Raw genomic sequence first — 11,804 nt, forward strand, 5'->3', positions numbered from 1 at the left:
TAAAGGACTCAGGACAGCTCTGCAGGCAGGATGCCTCCATCCAAACTGCTGTTTCCAGATTTTTTTTTTTTTCCAGAAAAAGGACATTGCTATTACCGTATTTTTTGACACAAAGAAGGGCTCAAAATAAATCTGTTCAACTGTACTATTATGACAACATGAACCACAAAATGAATAATTTTTGTGCTTAAGTCTTAAATGATGACAAATAGCTTTGTTATTAAATATAGTTTTATTAATCACTTTTAGACATAAATTATGAATTCATATCGTCTCCCTGAAATGCTTTTCAACTTTTAACAGTCAAATTGATTATACTATGATTATTTCATTAACACACCTATCTTCCTCATTAATTTTGGTTTCTAGTATCACATGCTTAATTGATGGATGTGTCTACTGAAAAACTGTAACTTTTTATCCAAGTAACACTATTATTACTGTCATATCTTAGATCGATGCTAATGAACCATGGCAGAATAAAATAAAAATGTAAAATAAACTTGGAGCAATAAAGTTCTCTTGTCTTTATAAAGGGGTCAAACGGACATGAATCTGCAGGATTGTCAACCTCTGTTTCCTCAGAAGAGATACAGTCAGTATGTCACTCTCTCTATTGTGGGCCTGGCGGTCTTTATTCTGGCAGCAGGCTCAGGATTTCCAAATTCTACTTCAGTGTAAGTTTGAGTGCCTACATGGCCAGAGTGAACATAGAATGTTTTTTTTCTATCTCAAAATGGCTACAAACAACAATGACAAAAAAAAAAAGTGTCCTTAGAAAGGACACCTAGCAGAAATCATAAACCTCACATATCACAAGGCAATTCCACCTCAGAACTGGATGTCTGGATTGCAGTTCATTGTTTCAATCAGCTGTAACACAGCTATCCTAGAAAGCCTGCCATTTTCTGACTATATAGCAGCAACTGAAACAGGCATGTTTCTTACCAAACCTAAGGTACTGAATTAAAAGAGAAGGCTGTGTGCATTAGATTCATTTGAAACACATAATAAAAAATGCCAAGGTCTAAATTTAATTTATTTTTGTCATTTAGAATACAATGGATAGATAATCATCTCAACGTGATCAGCCAAACATCTTTACTTTGCTAAACTGTTAAAGATTTTAATTATGCTAGCATTGGAGAGCACTGGTCTAATGAGGCGATGGACTCCAGAGAATCCGAGTGGTTAAGAACTGTGAAATGAGTCTGATAGGATTTTTTTATATTCACCGTGGATCGTTTGCATATCAAAGAGGAGTAAATTATTGCACAGCAGACCAATAACCTTCCCCGCCTTTCTGAGAGGAGCATTAACAAAAACAGTTGGTCTCTCCTAACGGTTCTCTACGAAAATGTTCAAATGCTGGAGTCTTTGCAATTAATATATATTATAAAGGAGGCTTCAAATGATACATTAAGTGGTCAGATATTCTTAGAACACATCTTCCAACAGTCAAGACGGGCTTCTTTTCCTTCATAAAAATCAAATGCCAATTATATTTTGATGAATTTTGTCCCAAATGAGCATTTAGTTATTAGCCATATTCAATTATTACTTGTCCCCTGAAATTAAACCTTGGAGGCAAATTAAACAAAGGGAAAGGTCACTACACAATCCCGTGTCCGGTTTTGCTGCATCTGGGCTATTATTTTCAAATACCTTGTGAAGTGACATGCGGGACGTGTTTGCAGCTAACGGACCTGCCACTGATGTCTGCACACCAACAATTACTTGTGAATACGGCTGGCCCGCAACCCCCTGTTTACTCACTTGAAACAACAGTGAAATATAGGCTTGTCTGGATATGATAGCATGCTGATATGAAACCACACGAGTCAACACCTATTTTTTATTTTCAAGGGAGTAAAAGCACATTTAAAAGAAATAAAAGATACAAGCGATCTATTTTTGAACTGATTTATGGGTCAGATGAATGAAAAGGGGAATACGGAAGAACACAGTTCTCACAAGTGTACGAACACTTTGTTTCCAAGAAATGCAGAACTTTGAGGCCAGTTAAAAGTAAGCTCTTTATCCAGCAAAGAAAAGACAAAGACAAATGTTTTGCACCTACAGAATATATCAACTCACCCTACCCTCCTTTTTATTCCAACAAACTGGCAAATCAGTTTCGTCACCCAGAGGGAGAAAAGGTAAATAAAATAGCCGCTCATTGACTGACAACATGCATACTTCTGGGTCAAATTTCAATGGGATAATTACGTTTAAGAACATTCTCATCAGATTTACAGAGAAGCAGTCAAATCGCTCCCCTCCATCAATGCTGCGCCTTGTTAGTGATGTTAAACTGTTAGTTCGATGAATACTATCTACCAAAGGAAGCTGTTATTTGACAGCCAAGGTCTCATGATAGAATTAAGACAGATAAAAGGTAAACTAGTCACTCATCAGACAAAATGGATATCATGTTTCCACAAATCGCGCATTTCTTCCAAAATGGTAGCTAGGAATAATAGTGGAACCAAGTCAAACAAGCCCACTAACAGGTATATAATGAAGCAGTACTTTTCTAGCTGTAAGTGATGTTTTAAAAATTCAAAGGTCAGAATGATATTGAAAGTCTATTTATATATGAAGCTACTGGTACTGCGGAGGCAGTGATGATCAAAGTGCCCAGCATGAAAAACATATAGGCTGATTATGTAAATAAAACACTGAGAATCCCTACAACAACCTGAGAAACCAAAAAATAGTAAGTAAACAAAACTTCTGCACTTTGCAAGATAAAAATCTTTAAAATAGTATTCTCTTTCCCTATACTTTGATGTTTGCCTTTATCTTTAAGGTAACTTAGCCAAGGTCATGAGTAGGTATGTAAAAGAACCTTGGTGATTATAACATGAAGTGGGCATTACCAGTGCTTCAAACACATAACCCCTGTGCTTTGCTACATTTCTTTTTTCCAGGACAACTGGTCCCTTCATTATAAAAGAAAATGTAGACACAGGTTTAAAAAATGTATGTTGTGGGGACAGTTGACAGATTACTGTTCATGGAACTCAATTTTACAACCCCAGGTAACACTGGCTCCAAGACAAACAGAGTTGATCAACCTTTTTTTGTCCTTGTACATCCGTACCCAGGTGACCATGTTCAAGCAAGCATAAAGTTGATTTAAATCTCATAATAACATCAGTTTTAATGTGTTGTAGTCCAACATGACTGAATCCTCAAGCTACTTTGGGTAAAGGGGCAGCAGAGACAAAAATCAACCTCCTGAATCCAGGAAAGATGACAATGACATTTCACCTTAAGAACCTGACTCCAGAAATATTTCTATTTACCTTTGTGTATCTTGGACACACATAAAGGCACCCCTTAGATTTTAAATATGCCTCTCCCTAATGGTACAGGGGCTAATAGTTGCAGCCGGCTGCTACGCATATCAATCAATGCCAGGACTAGTGAATTACCTACCGGTGTCTCTGATATGTTACTGAAGAGATTACACTTCATGCATCACCACATTCATTTCTTTCACATTACACATGAGCTTGTCTTGTCACTGCCCAATTGCCCTCTTTTGGACAGCTTAACTGATGTACTATAACAATGAACCTTAGTGAGAAAACTTAATGGTACAGGAGTGGTGGGAAAAGACAAGAGAGGTTGAAGCCTGAGTCCAGTGGGTGTGTCAGAAGAGCCTGCAATGTTTTCAGCAATAAACCCAAAGGTGTAATTAATGCACCCTATGACACTGCATAAGCACAAAAATGCATTAGTCCATGGGTCCTTTCTCCCCCCTCTACTGCACTGTTAACCATATTTTCATTTTGATAGCAAGTGAGATGCTGAATAGACATCCAGTGGTTAAACAGTAATGGCAGAAAGGAGTATGTAGGGGAGGGGAGAGATACAAGAAAGTTAGAGAAAATTTGTCTTAACATTAAAAACTTGGGGCCAGAACAATGGTCCAGTGGGTAGGGAGGGTACTTGCCTTTCACTGGGCCAACCCAGATTCAATCCCAAGCACCCCATATGGTCCTCCAAGCCTGTGATCACTGAGCACAGAGCCAGGAGTAAGTCCTGAGCATTACTGGGAGAGGCCCCCAAACCAAAATAAATACCCCCCCAAAAAAAACCCCACACATTAAAAAAATATACAAAAACCCTGGAAGTAGAAGAAATTAGGTGTGAAAGACCCTAAAGAGAAGATTCAAATGTGAGATAACGCCTCCCAGGTTTGGCTTGACAAACCAAAAGTTACTGCACAAACAACAATACCTTCCACATTTTCAACCTTTTTCAGAGAACAAATGAATTGAAGTCACCAAAGGCCTAAGCCTTGGTGCTTTGGGGCACAAATTTGCATCCCAGCAGAACTGAAAGGATTGGGCAGGGCCTGGGGTGTCTGGTGGAGACACTGGAATCTGCTGTGCCCTGTGGGGGCCCAGGAACTGTATTTCAGAACACAGCCTGGTACTTCTTCCTTCCTTTCCTTCTTACTGGTTCTGAATAACCCACTTGATCTCATATTATACATCAGACACTGAGAATTGTTTAAATCAAGATGTCTGTAAAAAATAAAGCTAGACTACTCATTTGTTTCTGATGCCCAATACCTATGTTAATAACAAGTCAATGGATAGTTTTAAAAAAATTAGTTTTAATCCAGGAAATCTACCCAAGGATCTCCAATTTTTGAGGAAGAAAAAAGATTGGAGCACTCCCTATTCTGATGAGCATAAAACTAACACTCAAAAACAAACTGCTAGAGGCTGGAAAGAAGGTACAGTGGGTAGAACACTTGTCTTGCATGTATCAACCCCAGCTCAATCCCAACACCACATGTAGGTCCTCTGAGAATCATCAGGAGTGACTCTATGCTTGGAGCCTGGAGTAAACCCTGAGCACAGACAGTAGTGGCCAAAAAAATTAAAAAGAAGAAGAAGAAGGGAGAAGGAAGAAGGAAGAAGAAGAGGAGGAGGAGAAAGAGGAGGAAGCAAAACGAAGGAGGAAGAAGAAGAGGAAGAGAAAGAAGGAGAAAGAGGAGGAAGGAAGAAGGAAAACGAAGGAGGAAGAAGAAGAGGAAGAGGAAGAGAAAGAAGGAAGAGGAAGAAGGAAGAAGAAGAAGAAGAAATAAACAATGTTTACATTCAGATAAATAGAAAACAGAAGAAACCTAAATTTGAAAAAAGAAACAACTTTGGTTTTTGTAACAGAGATGAATCTTAGTCATTTATAGAAAGAATAAACATGAGTTTATTCCTTGATATTAAAAACTTACACTTATAAAAGCATTACTAAGATTAAAAATAGAACACGTTATGTGATGTAAAATACAACTAAAAATGACTACCAACAAAAGCCTTTAGGAAAATTAATTTCGGGGAAATAGCAAACAGAAAATACACGAAGATCTGATCAAAATGCACAATACGTCCAAGCAGCAAAGCTTTCTCTCCCGCTACTAGTCTGCAACCACAAGCTCACTCTGCGAACGCTGAGCCTTCAGACCCCTCGTGTTTTCATTTCGGCATCTTCAGGCAGTCCAACGACTGGGAGAAAGGCCTGTCATCATTGCCTCATGCAGCATTTCCCCTCAGGCTGGACATGCTGCTGATGAACGATGTCCCTAGCAGTGAGCTGGCTGAGGCCCCAAGCCTCTCCCTGTGCCCGGCCCCAGCGCGGCTGCACACAGCCTGGCGCTTCTCCCTGCACGTACCTTGGGAGAGGGGTTGGAGAGGAAGGGCAGGCTGCCCCGGCTGGATGGTCAGCAGGCCCTGGCGCTGCAGAGACAGGAGGTGCTGCTGCTGGAGCTGCTGCATCTGGAGAAGCTGCTGCTGAAAGGCCAACTGCTGGGTAGCCACCTGCTGCTGCTGAAAGAACCAGGAAGCGGGAAAAGTGAGACCGCCACTTCCCAAGGACGGGGAGCACACACACACACACACACACACACACACACACACACACACACACACACACACACACACACACACACACACACACGCGCGCGCGCGCGCGCGCACACGCACACGTTCTCAAACACGGAGCGCAGCTGCCTGAGTTTGTTGGGGGACAGCACAGGTCACCTCTGGAGGAGAGGGAGGGCAGGCGGGCTGTCCTGCATCTGTCCCCTGCCCCCGCTGAAACAAAGTCGTCAATCAAGTCTGCTTTCCCACCCAGAAGGTCTGAAAGCCCTGAGTTTGTGTAGTCAAGAGGTAAACTTCTGGACTCTGAAATTCTTCATTATTCACAGGCCACAGACAACTGCATGCGGCCCTCCCCTCCCACCCTCAGTCTGGAGGGATTGGAACCCTGAACCTCTGAGGTGTGAAAGAACAAGTTACCTTCCTCCTTCCTCCACCAGCAGAAGCCTTTAACTACTCTGTTTATCACTTCTGACATAAATAAATGAGAAAAAATCAGACCTTTGAAGAAGAAAAACTTCATCTAATATTGTTAATTAGCCATGACAAATGATGAAATAACATTGTAAATCTTTCATAGAAACAGCCACTAGATTTTAATTACACACATTCATAATTTAGCAAACAACATCGCATTTGACTACGGGTGCTTGAGACTCCGTGCTTGATACTTGGGCATTCCCTCAGCTTCCAGCGCCTTCCCTGAGCTGCGCTTCCAGAGGCCCCTCTGTCTGCCAGTGGGGCTCGTGGGTCCTGCGTCCCCAGCAGCATTGTTCTTGAAGAGACAGGGCTTTATGATATGATAAATATCTTTCTGTTGATTGGACAATGACAGGAGGAAAACTTTTGTTGTGTAAAACATCAATACATCATTCCCGTGTTTAGCGGGCCTTACCCCAGCCAAAAAAATTAATGTAGATTTCCTCAGTAATTATCTGAGTGATAGAAAGATAATACAGTGCAGTAGTACAATAAATAGAAGGAAATTATCTAATATCCTTAATCTGCTAGGAATCAAATCGAGGTGGAGGTCTTAGCCACATTATGGCTAACAATTATGAGAGGAAAATTAACCCTTCCCAAACCGGAGTCCCCACCCACCTACCCCTAAAACAAGTGACTTTAAGAAGGATATCTGTTTTTATTAAGAAAAAGAAAAGTCAGGAAACTGCAACTAAAGGACTACACAGCCCTTACGGAGGTTCTAATAATGATACTTTACAAACAACTGCATCCACTTAACCTAACACATGACCTTGATCTGATACATCCATAAAATGGCATGTATATCAAGACCTTCTCATGCAAAGTTCAAAGGAAGAAAAAAATGGTGGTTTCCCTTCAGCCTCGATGCAGTTTATTCTACAGCACAGACCATCATTCTCCTATTAGCAACCAATTTCAGACTTACTACCATGCCACTGAGAAAGTTAATTGAGTTTCACTCCGAAAAACAAATTCTATACTGCTAACAACAAAAATTTAAATAAATTTAAATGAAAAGCCAGTGTTTTCATTTTAAGAACAGCATGCATAAAATGATCCAATTGTTTTCACCCCTCTCCAAGTTATCACATTAATGTAAAAACCCAATGATAGTTATATTCATGTCAAAATGATTTTTTCACTTTTTCAACAGATATTAATTCACGGCATTTTTTGAAAAAGAGGAAGGAAGAGCAAAAAAGCAACAGTGATACAAGATCAGGGAATTAGCCCCTCTTGAAGTAGGAGAGAACGGGGGAGGGAGGCTGGAGTTTGGGGAGGGTGTTTCCTGCCTTACTGTAAATGAAATGTTTAAAAATTCTGTATTTATATAAAATGACTGATGGCTTTTCTGTTGTCTCTGTGGCCATCCCGAGGAAAAGCTCATGAAAGCTGTCCACGTTTAAAAAGCCAGGATATAAAAGTATACAAGGCCCATTGTCCAAAGAAAGAATTTAAAAGCAACACTGGTTGCCAAACTGTGCTCCCCACCCAGTTACCAAACACAGGATACGAGCCCGTTTGTTTACTTCTCACAATTGAATGCATACAAAAAAGGTCTCCGAGCAGTCCCCTGGACAGGTCAGTAGTCAGTGTTAAAATGCTAAAATGCCCTGATAAACCTTGCATTTCGGATCCCCTCCCTAGAGCAGCAGTCAAAGGTCTGTTTTCCTTTCTTCGGCTCCTCCCTACTGGCTAACATAAACTGTCATAACTGCCTGGGACAAACGGCCCTTTTAAAACAATCAACTTTGCCTACCTCGCCCAGCACAGGATGGGATTTTTTTTTTGGGGGGGGGGTGGCTGGGTTGAAAATTATTTCTGCCATCTTTTTTACACACCCACCCTGTCAAAATGAATGAGCAGTTGCTTCAATACATACAGCAGCTGTATGGGGGCTACAGAACGTTTCTCTCAAGGTCTGAGATCTAACTCAAGGTGGAGCCTAAGGTTCTCCACAAGGGGGGGGGGGACTTCAAAAGAGAGCAAAGGTAAGTGATCTGGCCAGGGATCAAGGGTTTCACAGAAGAGGTAATAAAAAAAACGGGGGCTGAGAGGAGGTGTGGAAGGTTGGAGAATGGGGGAACCTGACGATTCAAAATTATGAGCCACTAATGAATGACTGGGGATTCAGTAAATTAATATACTTGTTCCATCTGTCAACATCCAAGTTCAAACCTTGTTAAAAATCCTAACCACCAGTCCACGGAGAACACACAGTGGATTCGAATCCAAAGAGAGCTGCCTGGGGGTCTACCTACCCTAAGGACACCAAGGCCACACATGGCTCACCTCTCAGCCTTGGACCGTAAGGCCCCAACTCAGTCTCATGGAGAAGCCACCACTAGGTCTCTCTGCCCCCCCCCCCCCCATCTCCCTGCTCCCTTGCTCCCTTGACAAAACGCACACAGCACTGGCACTTGGTGAGCTTCCCTACCCCACCCCCCTCTTTCTGACAGCAGCAATTTGGGAGAGTTAACTTTTATCCCTCCTTCTGCTGTGTAACTTTCCTCTTCACATTTCTTTATCTGCCCTCTGAGCTCATCTGAACTTTCATGTTCTCCCAGCATGCAGATGTGCATTCCAAACTATGTCTAACAGACCAAATAAGAGGTTAATAAGAAGTGGCAACAGAAAGGAAAAAACACAATCCCTGGTAACTGATAAGAATGACAGTGGCAGCCCTTTTTTGTTTGTCTTCAAATATAGAGTTAAAGATCTTTAAAAAACTAAATTTTGATGCCTTTGAAAAGAAAGAAGCACAAAATAACAACAGGGGGTTATTGCCTGCGAGCCACAGGGGAGAAACTCCATAATTCTTATTCTCCCTTTTGAAGGCTGTTAGAAATCTGATTCAAAAAAGCAACAGCAGAAGGGGAAACCTCTTGAGGCTGTAACCATTTCCTGTGATCATGCATAATGTGCTTCAAAAGTGGGTTTTTACCAATTCTGTTGATCAATTGCACCTCCTTCATATCCCTTCTTTTTTCTGCTGTGTTTACATCTGATGTGACTCAATGACAAGCACTGTCTGAGACTGTGAAACAGGCCTGTCATGTTGATTTATGGGCGCATCAAACCACAACTTGTCCAAACTGAAGCTCGCAGTTCATTAATTAGAGAGTTGTGACTTTGAAGTCAGCTTTCAGACTGTGGTTTTTAACATTTGGCTTAATTTATATGCTCTTGAATGTGGATCTCTAAGGAAAAAACTGAAATTCCCTTCTTGTCTTTGAACTTCTTTTGACCGCACAATAATCATTTCTTTGTCCAGAGTGATGCCTGCAATCCCAGAGTCATTAACGCGCATTGAACTGCCACTGATGAGTAAGCCCTGCTGAATTAGAAAAACAGCCAGCAAAACAAAGCTGAGAGCCTTCTGCACAGTGATATCTCACAATTACATGCCTTCCCTCCCTGTGCCATTTCCATTTTAATTACTGTTAGTCCTTTAGATTTACATTTTAGACACTTTTTAATCTGTTCCCTTTTTTATTATAGCAGCACCCGGTAGCTAGTGTGCCACTGTACTTAAGGTTGTGTCAGCATTTTCATTAAAACACCTCCTCCCCTTCACCCCAAAACTGCTCCTACTCTGCAGGGGTTTATAGCCAGGCTGCTAAACAGGACTCTAGGGTGAAAACTTGGCAGGATATGGAAAATGTACCCAATTTGTGTTGGAGGAGGAGCGGCACACGGAAACTGCTAGGGTCACTCCCCGTGTGTGAGACTATGGAAGACGCGCTCTGCCCAGCACCCCTGGTTGAGACTCCTTCCAAATGTCCCAGCAGTGGCTCCCTGCTGAGGACCAGGAAAAATCTGCTCTAAGTTGGTTTTCAAACTATAAATGGCATTGTTCCAAAGATCCGATCAAAAGATTTTCAGTCCATGGGGAAAATCTGCGGGTGAAAGTTATGCTGGCTAACTTTGGAGACAGGAAGGTGTCATGATAATGCACCTAGAAACAGAAATGTTCCCCCAGTTGCCTGGATCTCCCCCAAAGGGAACTGTGTAGGAGATGAAACGGGAAAACTTGACCCGTCATGGGGCTAACACTGTCACCGAACTGAATGGTGTGGCATATGCAACCGCCATGTTGCTATGCGGGTTTTTGGTCAGAAAAACAAACATCCAAGCTGGATTCTTCTCTGACTTCCACTGACTTCTGCATGTAATTATGCTATGTGCAACTTTGTAGGAAGATGCTTCACAGAGAGGAGGCTCATCTGATCTTGTTCTAATTGCGTTGTTCGTTTCCCCAAAAACAATAGACAAGACCACTGCTCTACACTCAAGAGCTCTGTGGGGCTGGTGTAGGGGAGAGGGGGTTGAAGTGTGAGCCCCTAGGTAAAGCAGTGGGCAAAAATGGCCCTGAGGGTTCTGCTCACGATCTCTCTTTCTGGTGCCTCCGCAAAGTAGGTGTACTTGCAGTGGGGTTATAAAATATGTAGCAGCCCGCAAATGGAACCCAGAAAAATGTAAGAGAAAACAGGACAATAACTCTCGTTCTGAAAGCTGAGAACCGATAGAGTCAGCTGAGTTGTGCAATCATTTAAAAGATGAATGACAGTTTAATAGTCACTAGATAGTCCTCTGGGACCTGTGGTTTGAAAGTAAAATATGTATTGTCGGTACCTCTTTAGGCTGTTTTCCAGCATGTTGTTGTTGTAAAAGTTGAAGCTGCAACTGTTCCTGTTGTTTTTTATAAAACTCTTGAAGCTGCTGCTACAAAGGAAAGAGAGGATGGTGAGTAACGGAGGGCAGCGCCAACCCACGTCCCTTTCAGTGCCATACACAAACTGTGATTTGAAAAATAGCATCCTTTTATCTGTAATGGCCTGACCTTTAGTTTGAAACTCGACAATAAATTCAAGGCACAGCGACTCTTCTTGGCATTATTGTTTGAAAAGTAATCTCCAAAATGAACTGATGAAAAACATACCATTTTCTACAACAAACTAATTAAAATAAGGCAAGGAATGACCTTTGATTATACAACAAAGCCAAAATGCCCTTGCTGTGAGCCGGGCGACTCTCGAGTGAGCGCTGTGGACAGGCTCTCTAAATGACAGGGCTGAGCGGGGTGCAGGGCCGCTCGTGGACGCGTCCGGCGCGTGGGGAGCTTCTGCTGCATCCTGTCCCCACCACCTCACCCCAGGAACCCCCCCCCTTGCCACAGCACTTAATCTCTTCTTTTCCATTCAGGAGTCCATTCACAGTCTGAATATTATGTCCCCATGGCACAATAACAGCCAGAAGTTTATTTTAGCATCAGGAGACATGAAAGAAAGAAAGTCAACTCTGCAACCTTAAAATTAACCGACTCCAAAATGTTTCTTTAGATGGAAAAGAGAAATTCTGTAAGCTTCCGAGTTCAAATGGGGACTTCAAGAGCTGTCATATTTAAACCTGCTCCCAATG

General features: G+C 41.9%; 1 protein-coding gene across 7 annotated transcripts in view; it reads right to left on the reverse strand.

Annotated features, from left to right (window-relative positions):
• The window catches only part of FOXP1 (forkhead box P1), a 793,034-nt gene that overhangs the window by 92,952 nt on the left and 688,278 nt on the right, over positions 1 to 11,804 (reverse strand). For 4 of the 7 annotated variants that reach the window (XM_055137069.1, XM_055137068.1, XM_055137066.1 and 1 more), the window contains exons 8-9: positions 11,019 to 11,108; positions 5,693 to 5,846 (exon numbers count right to left, since the gene is read on the reverse strand). In XM_055137069.1, coding sequence (XP_054993044.1) covers positions 5,693 to 5,846; positions 11,019 to 11,108 — 244 coding nt within the window. The remainder of the gene's footprint in view (positions 1 to 5,692; positions 5,847 to 11,018; positions 11,109 to 11,804) is intronic. The other 3 variants (XM_055137067.1, XM_055137065.1, XM_055137064.1) reach the window with 3 other exon arrangements.

The sequence above is a fragment of the Sorex araneus genome, chromosome 4, assembly GCF_027595985.1.
Source record: "Sorex araneus isolate mSorAra2 chromosome 4, mSorAra2.pri, whole genome shotgun sequence".
NCBI lineage: Eukaryota > Metazoa > Chordata > Mammalia > Eulipotyphla > Soricidae > Sorex > Sorex araneus.